Source organism: Piliocolobus tephrosceles, chromosome 4 (genome assembly GCF_002776525.5).
Source record: "Piliocolobus tephrosceles isolate RC106 chromosome 4, ASM277652v3, whole genome shotgun sequence".
NCBI lineage: Eukaryota > Metazoa > Chordata > Mammalia > Primates > Cercopithecidae > Piliocolobus > Piliocolobus tephrosceles.
This window is the reverse complement of record NC_045437.1, coordinates 156,418,245-156,443,017: the sequence shown is the minus strand read 5'-3', so window position 1 is coordinate 156,443,017 and position 24,773 is coordinate 156,418,245. Positions and strand designations below refer to the sequence as shown.

General features: G+C 43.0%; 1 protein-coding gene across 1 annotated transcript in view; it reads right to left on the bottom strand.

Moving 5' to 3' along the window:
* FSTL4 (follistatin like 4) overlaps nucleotides 1–24,773 on the bottom strand; it is a 410,886-nt gene that overhangs the window by 349,845 nt on the left and 36,268 nt on the right. Inside the window, exon 3 of the mRNA XM_023196194.2 lies at nucleotides 21,750–21,783. Coding sequence (XP_023051962.2) covers nucleotides 21,750–21,783 — 34 coding nt within the window. The remainder of the gene's footprint in view (nucleotides 1–21,749; nucleotides 21,784–24,773) is intronic.

The following is a 24,773-nucleotide window of genomic DNA, read 5'->3' as shown; positions in this document are numbered from 1 at the left end:
TACACTTCACCCGGTATCAGGTATTTAGTTACAGAAACAGAAAATGGACTAAGAGAAAATTGACACAAAAAGTGGGGCTACTGCTATACAAATACCTGAAAATGTTGAAGCAGCTTTGGAACTAGACAATGGATAGAGGCTGGAACAATTTTGAAACGAATGCTAGAAAAAGCCTATATTGCCATGAATGGAGGATTTAGGGCTCTGGTGAAGGTGCAGAAGAGAAGACTAGGGATAGTCTAGAATTTCTCAGAGATTATCTAAATGGTCATGACCACAATGTTGACAGAAATGTGGACAGTAAAGGCCATTCTGACAAAGTCTCGAATGGAACTGAAGAACAAGGTCTTGGAAACTAGAGTAAAGACCATCCTTGCTATAAAGCTGTAAAAAACTTGGCTACATTATGTTCATGCCATAGGGCTCTATGGATTACAGAACTTAAGAGCAATGAATTAGAATATATGGCGGAAGAAATATCTAAGTGGCAGCAAAGTATTCAGGCTATTATATGGCTACTTTTAACCACTTTCATTAAGTAGTGAGAGAGGAAAAAATGACTTACAGATGAAATTCATAATCAAAAGGGTAGCAAAGTAGAAAGACTTAGAAAATTCTCAGCCTCGCCATGTAAAGAGTGAAAAAGTGGCTGAGTGTGGTGGCTCATACCTGTAATCCCAGCATTTTGGGAGGCCAATGTGGGTGGATTACCTGAGGTCAGGAGTTCAAGACCACCCCAGCCAGCAAGGTGAAACCTCGTCTCTACTAAAAATACAAAAATTAGCCAGGTGCGGTGGCACATGCCTGTAATCCCAGCTACTTGAGAGGCTCAGGCAGGAGAATTGCTTGAGCCTGGGAGATGGAGGTTGCAGTGAGCCAAGATCATGCCACCGTACTCCAGCCTGGCTGACAGAGCAAGACTGTCTCAAAAAAAAAAAAAAAAAAAAAAAAAGTGAAAAAGTGTGTTCAGGAGAGGAAACCAAAGATGTTTCCACAAAAAGTGGTCCAGCAACCTTTTGCTAAGGAGATTAGTAAAGACAAAAGGGATAAGCAAGACAATGGAAGACAGATCTTGAAGGTATTTCAGAGAACTTTAAGGCTCCTCCTTCTATCATACACCCATAGGCATAGGAGCGCAGAATGATTTTAGGAAATGAGCCTAGGACATCCTCCACAGGCTTGCTTCCCAGGGCTCCCTGAGGTCTCTGTTCCCCACATTCCAGCATAGCATTCCTCTGCCAACCCAGCCATGGCTCCAGGTATAGTTGGAGCCACTGCTCTAGAAAGTACAAGTTGACCTTTGTGGCATCCATGTGGCGTCAATTCTGTGGGCATGAAGAATGCAAGAGATATGGGGCACGGCTTCCTCTCCCCAGATTTCAAAGGATATTGTGAACACCCTGGGGGCCCAGGCAGAGACTTGTCACAATCATTGAGCCACTGCAGAAACCCCCCATTAAGCAAGGCCTAGTAGAGTCATGAGAATGGGATCACCATGGAGACTTCAGAACCATGGAGCTATGAGCATGCAACACCATTCTGGGAGACCTGAAGTGTGAGACATGGAGTCAAAGAAGATTATTCCGGAGCCTCAAAACTTAATGTTGTTTTCCCTGTAGGGCTTTGGACTTACTTGGAGCCTAATACTCCTTTCTTCTTGCCTGCCTCTCTCTCCTCTCTCTCAGAATGGAAATGTCTATCCTATACCTGTCCATTCATTGTATCTTGGAAGTAGATAACTTGTTTTGATTCCACAGGCTGCTCACAGGTAAGACTGGGGACTTTTGAGTTGGTGCTGGAATAAGTTAAGACCTTTGGGACTATTAGAATGGAAAAATTGTATTTCACATTGTGAGAAGAACATTAATTCAGGGGGCAGATGTGAATTGCTATGACTTGAGTGTGTCCCCCAGAATTCATGTGTTAGAAATTTGGTCCCCAGTGTGGTGGTGTTGGGAGATGGGGGCTTTAAGAGGTGAATGGGTTGTTAAGAGGGATTAATGCTGCTTTCACAGGACTGAGTTAATTCTTATGAATGTGGGAGCCCTCCCCTTCATTGGACTGGATTAATTACCACAAAAGCAAGTTGCTATAAAGTGAGGCTGCCCTTGCATTTGCCCTTTTGGCATGCACTCAGCTTACCCTCATGTTATGATGAAGCATGAGGCCCTCACCAGAAGACGATCAGATTTGGCAACCTGAGCCTCTAGAATCATGACCCAAAATAAACCCCTTTTTTTAAAAAAATAAATTAATTAACCAGTCTCAGGTATTACTTTATAGCAGCAGAAAATTAACCAAGACGAGGGGAAACTGGATTACATGGCCAATCATTAAAGTTACATGGCCAATCATTAAAGCGATAATACCTACAAAATAAAATCCCAATAAAAACCCTGGACACCCAAGCTCAGCAGAGCTTCCTGGTTGGTGAACACACTGATGTGCCAGGAGAACAATGTAGCCTAATTTCATGGGGAGTGGGCATGGAAGCTCTGCATTTAGGACCCTCCCAGACCTTGCCCTATGTATTTTTTCATTTGGCTTCATCTGTATCATTTATACAAATGGTAATCAAAAATATAGAACTTTTCTGAGTTCTGTGAGTCACTCTATGAATTATCAAACCTAAGGGTGTCATGGGAAGGATTTATAGTCAGTATTTATAGTCAAGAATTTATAGTCAGTAGGTCAGAAATGCAGCTGGCTTGGGGGAACCCTGAACCTATGGTTAGCCTTTAAAGTGAGAGCAGTCTTATAGAGGACTGAATCCTTAACTTAGGGGGTCTGCTAACTCCAGGTGGTTAGTGACAGAAATGAATTGCAGCATACTAGTTGATATCAGACTACACAAAAAGGCTTTGTCCTGTGGGTAAGAATCATATCCTAGGAATAGGGCCTTTACACTACAACCGAGGGAGAAACCAAAAAAATCCCCTAACAAAGTCTAAACATGCACAGCAAAAAATGGTAACCTGTAATCATGAGATAAAATCATCAATTGAGGTAGACCTAGAGATGCTAACACTATGGGCATTAGCAGACAGAGGACTTCAAAATTACTATCATCAGTGTGGCAAAGAAAAGAAAGAGTAACTCAACAGAGAACTGGAACCCATAAGAGAGAATCAAGGGGGCACTCTAGAACTGTAAAATACAATATTGAATTTTAAGAATTCACTGGCTAGAATTAACATCAAAAGAAACTCTGAAGAAAATGTTAATTAACTCAAAGGTAGATTGAAGCTTGAAGGGGGAAAAAAGAAGGGAAAAAACAGATAATAGAGTAAGAGTGTTGTGGAACATGGTTAATAGGTCTAAAATTCTAGATTGGCCAGTGTTTTCTCTCAGCATATTAAAGATATTCCAATGCTTTCTGATTTCTACTGGGAAATAAACTGTAAGTCTCTCATAAGTAATCTGTTTTTTCTTTCTAGCTACTTTGAGGTTTGTCATTTTGTCCTTAGTGTTCTACAAGTTTATGTTGTAGGATAGCCTTACGTTTCTTTTTGTATATCCTATTTGGGATTTACTGGGCTTCCTATATCTAAGGATAGCTGTCTTCCTCTGGTTTTGTAAACTTTTTTCAAGCATTATCCCTTCCAATATTACTCTTCCTGTTTTCTCTCTTTAACCCCAATTACAAATGCTTGAGTCCTCCTCATCCTAGTCTACTTGCCTCCTAACCTTGATAGCTTTGTCTCCTCCTTGCATTCTGGTTACATTTTCAGATGTATCTTCCAGTTCTCTTCAGTTATACCTTGTTTGTTCTGAAGTCTATCCTTTGATCTTTAAAATTTCAATTACATTTTTTATTTCTAGAAATTTGACTTGGTTATTTTTCAAATAGTCAAGATAGTTTATACAGATTTATTCTTTGTTTATATTTTCAGCTCCCTTTTTATTGCTTATAACATAGCACGCATAGTTTTTTAAATGTTAATTCTGTTATCTGGTCTTTATAGCTCCATTTCTGCTGGCTCTTCTTTTGGTGTTTTGCACCCTTTCATTTTTTAAAATTTTAACTGGGAGCCCATATTCCTTGGATGGAAAACTGTCAATATTATTTGAGGCCTATATTGAAGAAGAGTTCTTTTACACAGGATTTGTGTTTGCTCTGCCACGTACCTAGGAACACTACCAACCAGGACTGTTTCAAGCTAAAATCTTGGCTGAGGCTTTCTCAGACTAGTCTGTTATATGAATTCTACTGAAAGCTTAGCTTGTGGTTCCTGTTCTCAGAGGAAACATTTTGACTCCCACTTAGCATCAAGGTTTAAGGCAGGCAATTTTCTTCACGCATCCTTGAGAGAAGATAGGGCATGTTTATTTTTATTTCACCCTTACACTAGAGAGGTAGCCTACTGGGGTCTGTTGGGGTCTAGGTTTTTACATAGAGGAGGTTTTCTAACAGGCTGATCTGCCCTAGGCTTGACTCCTGTCCCCATATCTCTTGAGGTCATAAAAATCAGAGCTCAAGATCACCTGCATTGGGCAAATACTCTCAAAGCAAAAGTGTGCTTCAGAACTGAACTTTCTCTGAGTTTTGGCCTCTTAAGAATTCTTTAGTTCCTGCTTTCTCACTGAGGTATTTAAAAGATTGTTTGAAAGTTTTATCCATTATTTAAAATTGTTTTAATTTGGAGAATCAGCTAAGTTATCTAGCCTCCCATACAGCCAGAAACAACAAGCTGCATAAATAGTTCTAAAATTTTCTTTTTATTAGTACCTACTCTTCCTGAAATGGTGGATAAATGTGATTACTCAGTTTTGAGGAAAGAAAACAAGTTGGTCCAGTTAAATCCAAGACTTTCTAACCCAATGCATTTCAGTAAGTATTCACCAAAGACATCCTAGTCCCCTGTACTATAGGCCCACTTAGAATCAGAAGTCACAACCCCAGGCAACCCCAGCTCCAACTGTGGGTGAATAATAGCTAACAACGATGGCTAATATAGGGCCTACTCAGAAGGTGGGCCAGTGCTATGCTAAGCTTTTGAATATGCATTTAATCCACACAACTGCCATAGAAGGTAGATAGAATTATCACCACTATTTTAGATGTGAGAAAACCAAAGCACAGAAGTTTAAATAACTTGTTCAAAGTAATATAACCAGTACGTTGGATCATACTCAGAATGTCTGGCTGTATAATTTTGAAAAACTGCACTGAATAATTAGAGAACACAGAAGGAGACAACTCTCAACTCAATGAGATCATATGAGTAATAAGGGTAGGATAAAGTCCCAATGTAATGGTGGCTGGAAATGTTATAGAAAGCCAACTTAGGTAGAATGGAATTTGGCTCTTCTCACTGTGTAGGTGATGATTTTCTTGTCCTTTTACATAGCATGCCATTTTATACGGTCATTGTACACTTACGACGCCTGCCCCAAGCTAGAAGGACTCATCTTGCTCCTCTCCTCCTTTAGGGAGGGAGGTTAGAGTTTCCATGCAGACCCTGTTAATCCAACTTTCTTACTATTACTTAGAACAGGTTTCTAATAAACCTCCTGGGATTCATATAAGTTCTTTCACAGCAGTTAAGCAATTTCAAATGAACCATCCTAAAGACAACGGGCGAGCCACCCAAAGCAACCAACAGCACCCAGCACCACCAGCTTTGTTTGCCTGAGTCTTGCCTCTGTTTTCGATACTTGGGGAACAGCAAGTGTGGGAGAGAGGATAAAACACAAGATAGCTTTTACAAAATGACTAATAAAGAAATAATGGGAACCCAATAACTACCAATTACAGAGGCAAGAGAAATAATAAAAATAATAAAGCAGAAAATGTACAAAGCAAACAATTAAGACTATATTATCAAAACAATACTGAGACTCAGCAAGCATTAATTCTCACTGCACAAGGGCAGTAACTGTTTATCATCTGAATTTTGCACATTAAGAAAATGACACCAAGGGAGTTAATAAGTTTCTCCAAGCTCTAGGACACTTCGGAGCCCAGATTAAAAGTTAGCCATGCTCACGCTCAGCTGAGATGTCATCTCTCATTAAAGTCTAAATCAGCTCAGAGAACACACCACATTTATTATTTTTTATAAAATCGTATGACTGATTCTGGAGGAGCCAACAGTATCTTTGGGATAAACACACTGATTAAAAACATACTTTTAAAATGTCTCTTTTTCTAACCCAGTGGACCAAATATATAAATTAGAGCTATTCTGGTCTACTGAGTACTGTAAATGTATATTTAGATGTAACAAAATATCAGCTGGAAATATCTTTGGAAAGTAATTACTCTGCAATATACATGGAATGTCTTAAATGCTTAAAGCAATTGCCTCATTTTAAAGACATAACTTACATAGAGAGGCACAAATATTAATTACCAAGCTCGAAGCTTGCTTGTAAATTTATTGCCTAGAGGGAATATTTATAGATTAAGGCACAAATATCAAAAAATAAGATAGAATGATGGAAAATTTAACTGCCTAAACCAAGGACCCACTTCTAGACACTAGCCTCATTAGAGACATTCAAGGAGGGCTGAGGAGGTAAAGGGTTGCTCCAGCCTTTGCTCCAAATTTCCCCAACTTCTCTCCTACCCTCCACTTTCCTCTCTCCCCCATCTCCTTACTGACATCTGACTCTACTGGTCTATAATTAACAAGTTCTATACCTTAGCACAAAACAGGGATTGAAAACTCAAATGTCTATGGAGACCACACAAGTAATTTAAGGAATATGGGTCTTCTGGAACTTCTACTTGGTTATATTTATTCTACAGAACTGTATCTAACACTTAGTCTCGCTATGAGGAATGCACTAGGGAGTGGTGAGGACTGTGGAAAAGCAGGAGAGCATGTATACCCTTCAAAGACACGGCTGCTCTCACCCAAGCCTGTTGCTGCCATGAGGTCATGTGGGCCCAGTGTTATCAAAGCATTTTACTTTCCAAGATCATCTGCATATTTGGATATTTGAATCTGTTGGTCAAATGCCCTTATTTTTAAACTATGGCAACTCATCTCATTCATATTGAAATATTTTTATGTTTACAAAAAACATCTGCAGGCCAAGACAGCATAAATCAAAATATGGCTGCAGGCTGAATCTGGCCCACAAGCCACCAGTTTGAGACCTGTCATATGAAACAAATATGGACCAGAAATCAGGCTCAAGGGTCTTAGGAGAAACCTGTCTTAGGTTTTCTTATGAAGAGGCAGACAGGCTTGGTGAGTTTCCAGGTAGGAGATGATGTGGCTCAATGAAAGTTCTGCTATTCCTTCAGGACCCAACGTGATTTTGTGGGTATTCATAAGGAAACAGGGGATGAAGCCCTAACAGTGGGTGTTCTAGGAATTAGCAGCAGATAGGAGAGATATATGCGTGCAAAAGCCTTTTCTGGACACTTGCACATGGTAGAAGAGCCACAGAATTCTCAACTGTAGGGTTCAGGGCAAGCAACCTCTGGGTAAAGTCTCCTGGTCCTGCCGTTCCCTGTGCTCCAATGGCAGTGGCTAGTCTCTTGCCCTCAGATCTCCGGGTCTGCAAAACATAACTCTCCCTCTGACCTCCAGGGGGCGAGGGAGAGCGGGTGAGTCCTGTGGTACCTGGAACCCACAGTCTGTATCAAGAGAGAGGAAGCCTAGGTTTGTCCAAGACTAACAGCCTGGACCAGCATCTTCACCTCTTTTCCAAGGCATGGCAGCAGCTTCTCAGTGTCTTGCCTCAGACGTTTCTTCTCCCTGTTTCCCTCTGTCCTCCACATGTTCCCCTCCCATCAGGCACAGCTATGGGTGTGCCCGCTCTTCCTAAGCTTTTCAAGGACTGTCCATTTAGAAGTGACCTTGCAGACTTGCCTTAGAGCTAAGAGTCCTCAGGACAAGGGTCCTAGCAAAGCTACAGTAGCAAGACACAGGGACACCCCACCACAAAGGACTAAATATTTAGGTATGGTGAGGTCAATAAATAAGTCACTACTGAAACGCCCAGCAAACCAAATCACAAATCCTTTCAAAGCTGTGTCTTCTCATTTCTAAAACAGAGTATCACATGATCTGGCCACATTGAACTATTGTGAGTGTTAAAATAAGTGAACTCGGCAAAGCATATGGCATATGGTGGAGCTTTAATAACAACAGTTGTCATCATGTGCCCCCTCCCATATAACCTCCTATCCCCTAAGGCTGGAAAACAAAACATGTAGGAATAATTTAAATGAAAGTCAAAACATAGAACTTAACTAGAAAACTCAGTTAGCCAGGACCCCCATCACTAGGGTATGGTGGCTAAGTCTCTGGGATATGTTGGACACTGTGCCACTCTATGGAGAAGGGAGAACCTGGACTCAAGGGTGGGAAGCAAGGAAAGGAAGCAAGAAAAACAACCCAGAGAGCCCTGAGAATTAAGAGCACTGGCTCAGAGCCCCAAATCCCTCCTCTGCTACTCACTAGTCCCGGGACCTCAGGCACGTCACTGTACCTGTTCAAGCCTACCTCATCTGTCCAAACTGTGGGGCCTTTGATCTGGAGTTGGATCATTTGGATGATTCCATGAATGGTAGAGATGGGAAGCAAGTCCAACCTTGCAAGGAGGGAATGGTCACCACCATGCCCAGCATTCAGGCAGGCTGCTTGGTGGGTGGAGTGCAGTTGTGAAGACTGGCTACGCAGTTGACCTTTTGGAAATCCAGACAGAGAGCCTGGGGAGATGGGGTGGGGAGGTGCCTGGACCACAGTGGTGGGCACATCTAGTGCTCTCTCAGGTCATTTACGTGGGCCTCCGCTGTGGGTAGCCTGTTTCTCGCTATATTCCAAATGTCTCTGATCCATGACACTCGCATCCTAATGGATCCTGCTGTCAGCAATGGATGAGCATTGAGCTAATAGATGTCAAACAGCATTTACATTTCTGAAATGGCTTCATCTGCTCCCTCTCCCAGGACTCTCCAAAGTGAAATTTGAAATGTGGACAGACGGGTCAGCTCTGGACAGCTCCACTTCCAGAATTCTCATGGGCAAGAAACAATTATTTATTTGTTCCTAAACAGACAGACAGTGCTGAGCTTATTCAACAACAACAACAAGCTGCTTTTCAACCTTGTCTTCTTGGAAAGGTGTGCAATTTACTAAGAGGCACATGGAAATGTCTGTCACCTTGTAGTTTAAATAGCATTCATTCATTCATTCATTCAAAGCACACTCGCAATGATTTACCTTGTTCATTCGAAATTCTGCAGAAGACCAGTGAGAGGTTTGGATTGGAGAGAGCATGGGGGAGTTCAGCATCTGCTATGTGGTACGGGAATCAAACCGCGCTGCTAGATTCACCCAAGCACCCTCTGCATGATGACGGCAGGGTCAGAATGGTATTCTCAGTCTGGGTTTCAGTAGCAGGGACATCTGTACCTATCAGAAAATGCTGTGGAATCATCTGTCTAGGGACCATCTGTATTTGGGGGTTATTCCAATGTAGCACCTGACACATGATAATGAATGGATTTTTCTGGCTCTCTCTGGCTCTATTTTAAACTGTCATCATTTTAAACCATGAAATATGTCAAGTGATAATTAAACCTCACCATAGACAGGTACTGTGAAAATGATTAACTTTTACCATTTCCTCCATACACATTTTGAATATTTTGAATACCCCAGGTATGGGATCATTACATTGACAGATGAGAGAAGTCATCTTTACAATAATTTATTTTTAAAAAAACCAAAACAGGGCTGAAAATTCTGTGTTTTCCCATTGGGTTTTAATTTGAAAACTTCTGCCACAAACTCCTATTTACAGAGGAAGCCTGGTGAGAGGAATACAGAACTGGATGCCATAATCTCCAACTCTGCCTCAATTAGCTGTGTGACCCAGGGCAAGTCCCTTGCCATCTCTGAGCATCAGCCTCCTCCTCTGTCAAATACCAATGACCATATCTTCACTCTTCCTAACTCACAGGCTTTCTTGAGCATATTAAATGAGAGGACAAATGGGAAAGCTCTTTGAGAGCAAAAGGCACACCGGTTACACTATCTGAATGTAAGGTATTATTTTAAATTCTGTATAAAGGGGAAAAAAGTAATATGCCAGCACAGCTTTACAGGCCTACTGTGTTTTAAAAATAAACACATACACAAAACCAAAACCTCAACTCATTTTATTTTCAGCTGAAGTTTCTGAGCAGAAGATTAGATCTGACCCTATCAAATCAACGTCCCCTCGGAGCCACAGGACTCCCATTTTGTGTCCAAATACGCAGGGGCTCACACAAATGATAAAAATTCAAATGAAGCAGCCAAGCAGCTGGATGGGAATGTTGCTTCCAGCAAAAAGGAAGAGCAAATAACTGCTAAAACTAGTAAAGCAAACAGCCTGAAATATATTTTTACCCCCCACAACTCATTGCCTAGACCTGTGAATTTTTTTACAGGCCTATTTCTTCTGAACTTGGGGTTCTCCATTCCCCTTTGGTAGCAGCAGCAAGACACAGCTCCCCGAGATGGGAGGCTGGTGGGGGGGGGGTCCCAGGACCTCTGACTCTGCAGACATGCTGACTGTAGAACAATGAATACGCGTTTTTGAAAACGAATATTTCAATCAGAATTACACAAACACTGTCAGATTCCCATAGAATGTGTCTTCCTGAATGACCTCAGTGAAGCCCATTTTAATTCTTTAATCAATTTCCTACAGAGTACAAAAGGTCCTCATTTGTTAAATTTACAAAATAAGATTGCAATGCCTATCTCAGAGGTTGTTTATGAAGATTAAATAAGAAGTTGAATGTGAAAATGTTTCCATTTCCAATCTACAGAATTTATAGTAAAGGACTAAACCTTTTGCCTCTAAATTGTTTTGAATGTGTGGACACACAGGAAATTACTTATTATAAAGTGGCTCCTGGCAGGGCGCAGTGGCTCACGCCTGTAATCCCACACTTTGGGAAGCTGAGGCAGGTGGATCACCAGAGGTCAGGAGTTCGAGACCAGCCTGGCCAACTTGGTGAAACCCTGTCTCTACCAAAAATTACAAAACTTAGCTGGGCATGGTGGTGCATGCCTATAATCCCAGTTACTCGGGAGGCTGAGGAAAGAGTAACTTGAACCTGGGAGGCACAGGTTGCAAAAAATGGCTACTGAACAGCAGCCCTGATTATAGGTGAGGTCCATCCTCCATTCTGTGTTCCTGTCTGCCACCCCATGCCCATTTAGAAGCAGCCAGCCCAGTAAGCCTCCACCAACCCCTTCCCAAGAAAGAAGGTGATCTCTTATGAAAAACAGAAAATAAAAGCTTCTGCCAAACATCATCGAGGAAAGGACAGAAGCCACTGCCAGGGAAGGGGCTTGCTCATTCACTTTCTTCTCTATTTTGGGTGATTTCATTTGATGTTCACTTGCTTTTCATCTTTATGTACTTTGGCTAACGGGCTAAAGACAGGATCTCATGTTTGGGGTAAAACCCCTCTCAAGTTGCGGCTAGTGAATGCTTGGTGCACCTCCCCAGGTATCTCCTGCACCTACCCTAGGAGACAGGACAAAAGAACAAGGTGAAAGAACCCAGTCACTGGAGGCAGCTGTGATTTGAAGCAACAAAAAAGTGTCCTTTATTTGTCATCAGGAACCTGAGTTCAAACTCACACTCTGTTAGAAGCTCCTGTGACGCTGGGTCAGCTGCTTAATCTCTTAGCCTTAGATTCCTTCTGAAGGCAGAAGACAGCACCTCTCCCTGAAACGCTAGGTAAATGTTTGCTGATTCTTAGCCCGCTTTTGAGGCACTCAGAATCCTTTTAGGGGTGGAGGGTGTGATAGATACCCAGATGTGAAACCATTAAGTAGATGTTAATATACTTAGGGAATTTCCTTTTACCTTCTTGCTTCTGTGTGTCTTATTCAGACCCAATTGCCATTTGGGGATCCACCTTCCTCTCACTCTCACTTCAGGATATCCTGACCAGGGGTGTGGCTGGTGACTGTCAGGAAACCCAGCAGCACACAACATTAATTAAGAGCATGAATCACATGACCTGAGTCTGTCCAATCCCAGTGAGCTTTAGCACTTTTGTGGGATACACTGGACTAGAGGCCATCTGTCTTCCACCGGTCGCAGAGTTGTGAGAAGGGGAGGCTGGCACTCACCATGAAGGGGAGCCCCCAGAGAGGGGCAAAATGGAGGGAGAAGCCAGGTTCTTACACTCCATATCAAGTATATCTGAAGCCACCCCTCACTTTCCACCCTCACTGGACTGTCCAATTACATAAGCCATAAGTCCTCTTTTTGTTTGAGCTAGTTGGGTTGAGGTTTGTTATTTGCAACAAAAACATCATCACTGGTACAGTATGCCCTTAAATGTCAAAGGGGACCCTCTGCTGAGGCAGCCATGCTTTGGAGAAAAGATCCTGAAACTTCACCTCCACCAGAACATTCAGAGAGTTGTTCTCCCAGATTCCAACATCAATTACACTGAACAAATGCTCTCTCTATGTTGCTAATCTACCTGCGAGGTGGCTGGCCATGGTGCAGGTACACCAGGTAGACAACTGTCTGCAGGACATCAGGGCATCTTCTCAACTGACTCATCTATAAGGGCAGGGACTATGCCGGGTCATCTCTGCACACCAAACTCCAATCAGCCCAAGGAAACTTCTATAAGCAACCGATAAAGCCTCAACACACACCCTGATAATTATATTCACCTTTCCACAGGAGTCATTTCTCCATTATAAGTAGTAGCTGTCAAACTAGGGTCCCAGGTACTGTTTTTGAGGCACTGACGGGGTAAGAGAGCCATTGAGGGGCAGAGAATGGAGTTGAGAAGCTGGAGCTCTGAAGAAAAGGGCAGGGGCAATCACTGGCTTGCATTACATGGGAGAACCAGCTCTGTGCACTATCCAGCTGCTCTGACTGCACTCGGACCCCGGCCCAGGTCTCCTCACTCTTGGCTGCATTCTTATCCCAGAAGGCTGTGGGTCACTGTTTCCATGGAGCCAGTGCCCATCCCACCTGCTCATTTCTGGGGCACACGCTCCCTGACTTCCTGGAGAGCTCAAAGCAAGATTCAACACTTTGTGGAAAGGTGTTTTGTTTGTTTGTTTGTTTGTTTTGTTCTGTTTTTTTTTTTTTTTTTTTTAATGCAGGCCCTAAAGCATTTCTTGGAATTCAATGGCAGCCTTGGCCAAGAAATATAACCCAAATAAGAGCATGTAGAGACCAGTGGGTGGGTTAGAATGCACAGGATTTTCCAACCCTGGTTGCCTGATCTGCCAAGATGCCATGGCTCATTCACCAAGCCCAACTTGTGCACCTTGGAAGCCCTCACCACTGCCACAGGAGAGAAATGGGCGAAATGCAGAGTGAGTAAGGCCAGTCAGGAGAGAGAGCGTTGGTTGGCAGGTCTTGCTAATTTAGAGGCGAGGTCTCCCGTTACAGATTATTTCCAGTCCTGACTCTGCTCCTGCTGAAGCAGAGAGATTAAAGATTTGTTTAAAAAAACAAACAAACAAACAAATCTTAAAACAATGAAAAGGCAGGTTTGTTGTTTTTTAAAAAAGAGCTTTAAAAGATGAACTCATTTTGATGAAAAGAATTGAATTAGACTATAATGGTCAGTTGCATTCCGTACCTCATTTCCTAATAAAGAAAGATTGTCAAGCAGCAATGAGACAAAAGAGACAGAAACAAATGATTTTTAAGTCACAGATAATTAACCCCAGAGGCTTGTGGATAGCACATTAATATGCTGGGGCAAATAGCTTAATGAGGTTTGAAAAGGGCTTCCATGTTTATATGGAGAAGATAATTTCAAGGGTTCCTGAAAAGCAAAGAAATGCCTCTGGCTTGGGGACCAGTCAAGGAACAAAGATGACAAATGTCAAGCTTAACTTCTGCTGGGATCTCAGAGATGAGGGTGAACCTCCTGGGTGGGGTAGGGACCTCAGCAGGTGTACAGGGAGCACCATCATCTCTCTCCACGGTCCTGAGGGGCAGGATCAGCATGCTTCAGGCTGACACCATCCTGTCTTTTGGTCCTCAGGAATGTGCAGTGGTTCATACCCCTTAGGAGTCATGAGCTCTTCGACAATGTGACTCTTCCCACAAATTCCAGATAGTGACCTATGCCCAAATATTGCATTGCAACCTCTAAGGAGACCCCTAGGCAAGCACGAGTGATTACACAGGGGTTCATTATCCTGCCCACACCGACCAAGGCTCTGTAGCTTGTCTGTCATAATCACAGAGGTTTAGCTCATGTGCATGAACACATTTTAAGCTCCTTCTAGGCGAAGAACCCACACGTTGTTAGAAAGTACAGAGGAGCTCTCTGAGGATGGTAGTTAAGGAAGGTGAGCATTCCCAGGGACTGGTGGGAAAAGCAAGCACAGCAAATAGGACCAGGTATCTTGGAGCTATGGGGTTCACAGTCAAACAACCTGGAAGGCCCTGTGCCTGTGATCTGAACTTTGTGAGAAACAGAGAGATGACATAGAGCCAAGTCAGCCCTGGGATATGCCAGGCATCTAACACTTGTTCAGTGCCCATTCTGTGTCAGGGACAGGGGACCCTGGGAGGAAGACACCTAACCCCTGCTTTTCCAAAACTTGTGCCTGCATGGCAGCATGAGAGCTGACCCAAGGCAAAGGCTCCAGGTACCAGGTGAGTGGCGCTGTGGCTCTTGGGGAGGATTTACATACTTCAAGTTCAGACAGCATCACTGGCAGGTCCATGATGAGCCCTGAGCTATCCACCACAAGGTCCTGCTGCCTCCAATCCCTGGAGAGAGCTGAGCTCAGCCAGAGGATGGGATGGAACAGCCACTTACGCAGGGCCTGGAAGGCCTGGGATCAGGAAGATCATGTGCAGGGACAGGAGTGAGAACCCCGCTCACCTGTACTGTCTTAGTCCAGGCTCGCCTTTCCAGTTCCAGGCACTAGAATTACACTGGAGAATCCTGGGGAACAGAACCTTAGAGTTATCTACAGCCTGGGAATCCTCTGGATAATGCCGTGCTTGGTCCTCTGACCCCATTGCTCAGAAATCTTGGGAGATTTTGGGATCTTGGGAGAGAAGTTTATGTTTAAGTTCTTTTTTTTTTCTTTTTGAGGCAGAATCTCACTCTATCACCCAACCTGGAGTGCAGTGGTACAATCTCGGCTCACTGCAACCTCCGCCTCCTGGGTTCAAGTGATTCTCCTGCCTCAGCCTCCCGAGCAGCTGGGGCTACAGGCATGCACCACCATTCCTGGCTAATTTTTTGTATTTTTAGTAGAGACGGGGTTTCACCATGCTGGCCAGGTTGGTCTCGAACTCCCGACCTTGTGATCCAGTCACCTCGTCCTCCCAAAGTTCTGGGATTACAGGCATGAGCCACCACGCCCGGCTGTTTGTCTTTAAGTTCTTAAAGGCACCATCTTAAAGGCTTAGTTCTTCTGATTGTAGAATGAGAGAATTAGAGCATAAAGTTAAAGAAAGACTCTGACAGAGGAAAGGGACCAGAATAGGCTAAGTTTAAGATAATTCTTCGGCCAGGCGCAGTGGCTCACACCTGTAATCCCAGCACTTTGGGAGCCTGAGGCGGGCAGATCAAGAGGTCAGGAGACAGAGACCATCCTGGCTAACACAGTGAAACCCTGTCTCTACTAAAAAAATACAAAAACCTTAGCTGGGCATGGTAGCGGACACCTGTAGTCCTAGCTACTCGGGAAGCTGAGGCAGGAGAATGGCATGAATCTGGGAGGCGAAGCTTGCAGTGAGCCAAGATTGCACCACTGCACTCCAGCCTGGGTGACAGAGTGAGACTCTGATTAAAAAAAAAAAAAAAAAAAAAAAAAGATAATTCTTCATAGAAAAGTCAATAGGCTACAACATCCAGGGTCTCATGAATGCATCTTGGAGACAGAAGAATGAAATGGCTTAATTGAGAAAGGCCTCTATGTCTATGGCCAGGCCTGTAAGAGCTCTAGTAAAAATTACCCATGCACTGAGCACTGCCAACATTGCCCATCCTGTGCCAACGGCTCTGCATACACAGTCACCCCTCCTAATATGTCCATGAGGCTGTGTGGGCACCAACCACATCCCTGCCCAGAATCTTCCTTTGAGGACAACCATTGCCTGTGGTCTAGATGAGGATGATTTTGCAAACCCTGATGGGATTTTTCTGGTGTCATTCTGGGGGAAAGTTTCACCCTCTGAGATGGTGAGCAGGCAGGACTCTATGAGCTGCAGCTGCTTGTGGCCATCCTGGAAGGCTGCCTGGAAGAGGCCAATGTGCCAAGAGAAGGAAGGACAGGAAGAGTGTGAGAATCCTTTTATCAGCTATTCTTGAAGCCAGATCCACCCTCAGATTCTGCAGCTTCATAAGCCTCTCAGGCTTTGGCCAGCACAAGTTGGGTTTCTACAACTCAGAATTCAGACTGATGGTTTGTACTATTACTATCCCCATCCTTTTTCAGGTAAGGTTGAGTAACTTACCCAAAGTCACACTGTGAGTAAGCTGCCTACCAATTGGTCATGATCAAAACTGGGCACCAAGTCACTACTTAAGCAGAACACATCAGCTAGGTGCGCCATGCACTTCCCATTCAACTTCGGGCAACCAGACACAATATAGTTTCCCATCAGCTGAAAAAAGGCAACACGACCCAGAAAGAGCCAATTTCTGTGAGGTTGGGGGACAGGAGACAGATGTCACTTTCAACTTCTTTGAGCCCAGTGACTGTAGAAGAACACGCAGTGCCCCACTGTATGTGAGAGAGGTGGGATGCGGGGAGGAAAAGCCATCTCTTTCCCCAGATGGCAGTCTTGAATTGAAAAAGAGCCACGGTTCCAGGCACTGTCAAATCTGGATGGCTCCCTTTAAATTCCCTACATCTGCAGCTATTAAAGAAGTTACCTCAAAATAACCTAGGAGTTTATTAATCTGTTTCACTGAAGACAGTCAGCCACTTCACATTACACCAAGATAGATTAGGCAGGGAACTGAGAGATCCAGAAAACATCTGCTACACAAAATCAAAATTAATGGTAAACAGAATGCAGTTCTTGATAGCTGAAGTTCACCCAGATGCAGAGAACTATAAAGGGGCTACTGGAGGCAGCTGCCAATTAGGGACCGATTCCATGGGTTTTCGGAAAGTGACGCTCTAGTTTCACACTCAGGACTGGCAGGTCACATTTGCTTAGGAGATTTGCACTGCGAAGCAGCCAGAGCCATGCTGAGTGTGCATGTGATGGTCACCCCCTTTCCTGAAGACAGCAGCGGCCCTCCTCTCCCAGGCTCCCTCACAGCCTTGCTGGAAGCCAGGCCAGGCTGGACAGGGCTGGGACATGTGCGGGAGCCAGCGTAGGGAGGGAAGGTAATGCAACCTGACATTGGTGCTCATCCCCAAACTCGCAGCCCCTAATCACAGCACAATCACAGACATCTGGAAGAGCTTACCGATCACCCTATGCTCCTCAGAGATGGCTGACAAGGGCTGAATTATCTCTGCCATTTGCTCGGCCTACTCAAGTGTTCGCTCATGGCTGTAATTCAGCGTGATGGGATCAGTCAGAGAAAAGCACTGGCTTGAGTAGATGAATTTTGGCAGTCGCAATCAGCACTGGCCCTCACAGTGGACATGGGAGTGTCTCAGAGAGGTAAGGGTGGCACCCTTTGCTGAAGCTTCAGAAAAGGGTGAAATTAAATTTTAGGTGTCTGGAGGGAGTTATAAAAATACCTGCACTGGAGAGCACAGAGAGATGCAGCCATCACTCCTTCCCATGCAGCTCGCATAGGTAGGTCCCAGGCATGAATATCCAGGGTCACACAGGACTCCCCTGAAGGAGGAATGGCTTCGTCTCCCTTGGGGAGGCACATTACCTTCCCAGGGGACACCCTATCAGTCTCGTAGTCCTGCCACAATCTTTGCTACAGTGTCTACCTTCAAGTCCCACAAATCTAACTTGGAAACAAAGCACCCCCAGGAAGTCCCTCTCAGCTCTCTGGGCTTGGCAACCAACATAAGGTACAGACACTCCTGGATGTGATGAAGCAAGATCAAGTCACTTAAGCAACCACCACTCATTAATGAGAGGTTCAGGGCATCAGAGAGCACCAGCCCAGAAGCATTCCTCATTCCTACTAAAAATTAACATGAAAAGGAAGGAGTCTCATGTGTACAGGGCTATCTGCTCTGTGTCACAGGTTACTCAAGGAAAAGGGAGGTAAAGAATGTGAACGTTCTCTGAAAACTTCAGAATGACCAAGAAGATATTCTCATTATTGCTGCCACAGTGTTCTGTGCATGCACAGCCCATGGAGCACAGTCTGGTGCCTGGGCACTCTGAGGAGGAAGCTCTCCCTCTTTCTGGGCTCTCTAGGGCAGGGTTTGTAAAAGGCACTACATAGAATGCCTGCCCTGAGATGGTCAAAAACAACACAATTAATTTTGTTAGATCCCACAGAAAACCAAGTTTGGAAAATGCTGCATATTACATTCCTTGTTGAGAGTGATATTTTGCCTATGAAAAATCCTGAGAGATTCTCCAGTCAAAATATCATCATCAACAACAACAATGAAAACTAAAGTTTACTGAGTCCAACATTTTCCAAGTGTATTACTGTCCTAAGGCCACCATAATAAAGCTCCACAAACGAAGTGAATTAAAACCAGAGAAATGGATTTTCTCCCAGTTGTGGAGGCTGCGAGTACAAAATTAAGCGGCTGGCAGGGCCATGATCTCTCTGAAGGTTCTAGGGATGGAGGGTTCCTTGCAACTTGCCAGCTTATGGTGGTTGCCAGCAATTCTCTGCTTCCATCATCATATGATGTTCTCCTTGTGTGTCTGTGTCCAATTCTCCCTTTTCTTATAAGGATCTCACTATTGGATCAGGGCCCACCCTAATCCATTACGACTTTGTCTTTATATCTGCGAAAACCCTATTGCCAAATAAGGTCCCATTCACAGGTTCTGCGTTAGGACTTTGACATGTCTTTTTGGGGAACACAATTCAACCCGTAATACTAGGCTTATCTGAATTTTCATCAGTGCATCAGCCAGGAATATCTAATGATAGCCACAGAACATTTCTTTAAAAGTGTCTTTCTAGAACCAAAGGGCCCAGTGCCTCACTTAGATATTACTAGCAAAGGCCAGAATGAAAAGGCAACACACACAAAGCGAATATGTAGCTTGCATTTAATTTAAGAAACAATTGTTGGTTAACTACTGGCCCTGAGCTAGGGCTGTGAGGAATTTGGGGATGAAGGAGCAGGGAGGGTCTCTGATCTCAGGAAATTAACAACCTGATAGGAGCCCTTGCCTCTCCAATTAGATAGGGTAAGCTAAACACTTCAAGAAACAGAGTTGGAAAGGATGAAGGGGAGGTGGATTTGACAAGGATGAGGGACAAGGCATGCAGGAACAGTGTGAGGCCAGAGGCAAGAAAGCTAGACAGCATGACATCTACGGCTGGAGGGGAGGAGGGGGAAATAGGGCAGAGGACAGGTCTAAGGCACACAATGCATTCACTTTGCCCCAACTGTCCCTAGTTCCCACTACGATTTGACCTGGACTCGACTTCCACTGCTAACATTAGCCCCTCTCACTTCTCAACACACATACTTAGTCAAGAGTTTCCAAAAGTCACATGGTGCGAAGTTGCAGTTGGTTAGCCATCTGTGGCTCCAAACCTTCAATGGAGTGGATGCTCCTGAGTCAGGTACAGCATTGAAATAAGACAAACCAAAACAGAAAACCTCCTCAGGTTCTGTGACTGGGAGCTTCCTCTCCAGACTTGAAGACTTTCTAGACTCTCCGGGGCCTCATAAACTGTGCAGAAAAATCAACTATTACTCATCTGTTCCTCTTTCAGTCCCAGGTCAAGTCAGAGCTGGGAACCAACCCAGGTGTTCATTGCTAGACAATATCTTACTTTTCTTTGAAAGAAAAATAGTTTACTGAAGCACCATAGTGCTTCTATTATTTTTATACTTGTACACTGTTCTGGAGAAGATTAACAACCCCACAACCCAAGTCAGTGAGTCAGTGAATTCCCAGACCTAAAAATATTTAGAACCAGCCGGCAAGGTCCCACTCCTTTTCTTCCTGCCAGGTTGTAAGCATTGACGTTACAGCACTGGGCTATTTCAGGAACTCTCAAACGTTCAACTTTGACAGAAACAAGAAAGAAAGACATCAGTGCACAATAGGAAGAAAAAAGTTTATGTGATGTCAGAACAAATTTGCTAGTACAAACCCACAGTGTATGTTCCTAGTCAACCATCTGCGAAGGCTGACGCTTCCAGCGGTGGAGAGGTTATGGATGAATGCAGTGCAGCCTGACTACACCTTCACTCATCCTCTGGACACTCTCATTCTTCTGGGGGTTTGAAGTCATAAGTTCAATCAGGCCTTTTTCATGCATTTGAATAGAAATACATGGCTCTTCTACAACCCCAGCCTTATTAGAGACATTTTCAACACAAGGACAGTAAGATTCCAAAAAGGTTAAGTTTATATGTGATTTTATAATGCAAATCAATTCCAAACATTCACAGTCGGGATACTGGCATAAACAGATATTATTCAAAGCCAAAGTTCCTGTCAAACTCTCCTCTCCTTCCAGCTATTTCTCTCCAACTTACACGGTCACGGTACCCACTGTGAACACTACTTTCCATAAGAAATATCCTTCCCAGCCCCATCCACCTTCATCCATTTGGCAAAGATAATGGCAAATGGGAATGCAAGCCAGAAAGTTCATCTTAGAGTCAGATTATCCAGATCCTATGACCCTAGGGATCCAGCACCATGGACAGCAGCAAACTACCCGCTGGCCACAATAGCGTGAAAAGTTTGTGTTACCAAGCTCTAGCAACACATGTTGATAACATAGCCATCCTATGTCTTTTGCTGTGTTGCATAACACAAGAACTAATCAGGAGGCAAAGCAATGTTAGATTTAGGAGTCAATATAGAATTTGCTAACTTCTTTTAGATTGTCTCCCTTTTTGGAGACAGTACCACAGAGAAGGATGTGGTGAAGGCTAAAACCAAAGCCACATTCTAGACCAGGAACTTATTTTCATTTCTGATCTCATCGTTCCATCCATGTAATAAGAAGATGATTGCCAATGATTCCACAAATCATACAAAAGACATCCCTTATTAGAGACTAGGTATTACTGAAAATGAATAAGGCAAACTTCAATTTCCACTAAAATATTTCTGAAATTATCACCCATATATGTTTACCTCAGAGACCATAAAACAAATGTGCTACAAGAACTCTGGCAGGGGAAACAGAACATCATGGAGTTGTTTTCAAAAGGAAAATTAATTAGTTATTTCTATTTCAGCTTAACTGAAGCCGTAAGAAATCTATTCAGAAATATTTTTCACAGTGGTATCTCTTCCTAGATATTGAAATACCACAAACCATAAGCAATTTTTTTGTGTTGTTCGTGTTGTTTTGTCGGGTAAAACTAATAATTATTCCAAGCTTCACTCAAAAATGTGGCTCCTCTTAAGAAACCAAAAACATGATTGTGAATGAGCCAGTTCTTCAAGTACCCCCTCCTCTGGTACTTGTAGATAGAAGTCATAGTTTTCACAAGCAAACCTGGCCTTCAGTCCATCGAGTCCCTACAGACAAATGCCAAGTAGTCAGCACCCAGAAAAGGCCACATGAAATTTCAAAGAATGAGCTGCCCACAGTCTGAAGTTCATCTTAGTTTCAGAAAACTACTTCAAAAATGTCAACACTGAAAAGAAAATGGGTATGAGTGCGTTTTTCCTACCTTCTCTTCTTGTGACTTCAAAGCTTCTGGGCTCCTGCAAGAAAAGAAAGACTTTGTGTTTTTTGAAGAATAATTCATATATACAGATACTTGCAAATATCTCCTCTCTTGTTAGTCACATATTTATGAAAAGGTGAACAATCTACTAAGAACATGACACTGAGCAATGTTGGGTTTACTGAACTCTCAACATGTACATCTATAAATGTAAACAACTTGTTGCTTTGAGGGCTTAGGGAAAAAAAACTGTAAATCACAAAGTTTTCAACGAGCACAGCTAATTCTCAGGGTCTTCCTTATTTGGAATCTGGGCTGGTACCAAGTGTTAAGGAAGACTCTTCCAGGTTGATGACCCACCCTCTGCCTGAACTGTAGGTGCTTTTAGGGACTGAAGAAAACATAAGTAGACAGGGGCTAAAATTATCTGGCTAGCAGCAGGTTCTTCTTCGTGGTGCTATGGTGAAGACCACCACTGCTCCTATGTATGTCACTGACATCACCTGATGATGGATTAAACACAATTTATAGTTTCCAAAGGGTGAGATCCTATGAACAATTTGGATAGCCAGTCCGTGCCACTGAACTAAATTAAGCCCTTGGGTTTTCCTAATTCAATCCCATCTTTATTGATGCCTACTATGTGAAGGGCAATAAGCAAAGTGCTCCAGAAGTTACCCAGGTAAAACAGAGTACCTGCATTGATATTCACAGTTGATTGGGGGCTACAGAACAAATGCAAATTACTGAGAAATCAAAGGGTGATTTGTCTTGTAAATAGCAGTATTTCACATTCCAGTTGGAAACATAAGGAAAAGTGTTTTTAAAAGAACCTTTGAAAATAGCACTGAAGAATAGGCAGGTTTTCAGACAGAAATGGAGGAGGGAGAGTGGACCAGGAAGAGTGAACGGCATAGGAAAATGTTGGGTGGTAGGAAAATTCAGGGTAGCTCTAGAAGAAGGAAAAGTCTTGGTGAGAAGTAGTGGGGGAAAAGACTAGAAATGCATATTGCAGCTTCATAACTAATAAAAAGTATCTCCAACTCATCACAAATGACATGTTTTGGATAAAAGGCCTAAGGTTAAAAATAAGCTGAAAGTCCATACTAGCAACTAAAGAAGAGAAGAGAAAACACCAAACTATGACTACCGCCTCAACACCGCAGCCAGGAAGATAATTCAGCAACAGTGCTTTTTAAGGCAATAGCATTGTCTTTCACACCTTAGCATTCTTGTCTAGCATCCTCTTGTGGTCAGAATGGGGAGGCAATATTAGAGATGAAACTAAGAGGGCACTGGGAAGGTTGTCCTACCCAAATTACATTGCCTGACTGCTACCTTTCTACTGAGCAAAAAGTCCCATTGGAGACCAGTGGAAGATCCATGTCACATGCCAACAGCCCATCACACAAACCAAACTCTGGTTCCTGAAGGAGTACTCATCAGGTAAGGGTTCAGAGGTGGGGGCACAGAGATGACAGGTGTAATGCAGGAAACATAAGCCACAGGGCATAGTTTGCACAAAGCAAACCCAGCTCCTCCCAAACTTCCTCAGTAACCTGCTCCAAAGCCTGGCATCTCTGTTTCTTGAAACAACTAGTATTTATGGAACAGGAGATATTCATAATCAGCTCCAGAAAAAAACTACAAAATTTTTGTTGTGGTTACATAAAATTTATAAATTAATTTAGGGAAAGCTGACATCTATATAATATTGCATGTTCTTACCTAATAACATGGGATTTTAATAATTGTTTGAGTCTACTTCTGCTTCTTTCGAGAGTATTTTATAGTTTTCCTTGTGCATATTTTGAATATTTCTTTTTTGTATGTCTTTTGTTATCATAAATGTTCTCTTATTATTTCTTCTAGCTAGTTTGTCAATACACATTTTATTGAGTTTTAAAAATAAATGTATGTGCTAGCTGAAAAACAGCTTGTTCCTTTACTCATTTGTTTATTGACTGTTTCCCTCTAGTGGAACGTGGGTTGGGATGGCGCCAGTATCTTTTTCACTCTTGCATCATCAGTGCTATAGCAGAACAGATGCTCAATACATATTTGTTGAATAAAAAATAAAATAAAATAAATGTGTTGGATTTTATCAAGTACTTTTCTCTGGCATTTAAGGAGATAATCATATGATTTTTCTCCTTAGTTCTATTAATAGGCTGACTTACATAGTAGATCTCATAATATTCCACTACCCCTGTACTTCTGAAACAAGTTATTCTTAGTCATAATATACTTTTTAAATATGCTGCTGGATTCCGTTTATTATTGTACATATGTTTTACATTTATTGGTCTATAATTTTTTGTATTGATATTCATAAATGAGATTTGTCTACCAATCTCATATTTTTCTTATCAGATTTAGAAATTGGCGGGCACAGTGGCTCTCACTTGTAATCCCAGCACTTTGGGAGGCCAGGTGGGCGGATCACGAGGTCAGGAGATTGAGACCATCCTGGCTAACACGATGAAACCCCGTTTCTACTAAAAATACAAAAAATTAGCCAAGCATGGTGGCAGGCACCTGTAGTCCCAGCTACTCGGGAGGCTGAGGCAGGAGAATGGCGTGAACCCGGGAGGTGGAGCTTGCAGTGAGCCGAGATCATGCCACTATACTCCAGCCTGGGTGACAAAGCACGACTCTTGTCTCCAAAAAATAAAAAATAAACGAAATTAAAACAAAACCAATTTTATGTAATGAATTTGGAAGTTTTCCTTTTATTATACTCTGACATAATTTAAATAAAAATAGGATTATCTGATTTATTTTAAAATTTTTTAATTTTTGAGGCAGAGTCTCATGCTGTGGCTCCAGCTGGAGTGCAGTGGCACGATCTCGACTCACTGCAACCTCTGCCTCCCAGGTTCAAGCGATTCTCCTGCCTCAGCCTCCTAGTTCTTCCACTTCATTTCTCAGAGACTGACTGAAAGGGGAGGAGAGGTTAAACTTGTCCAAGGTCTCACATTTTGGTCAGTGGGCAGCTAAGATTTAAATCCCAAAATCTGATTCGAA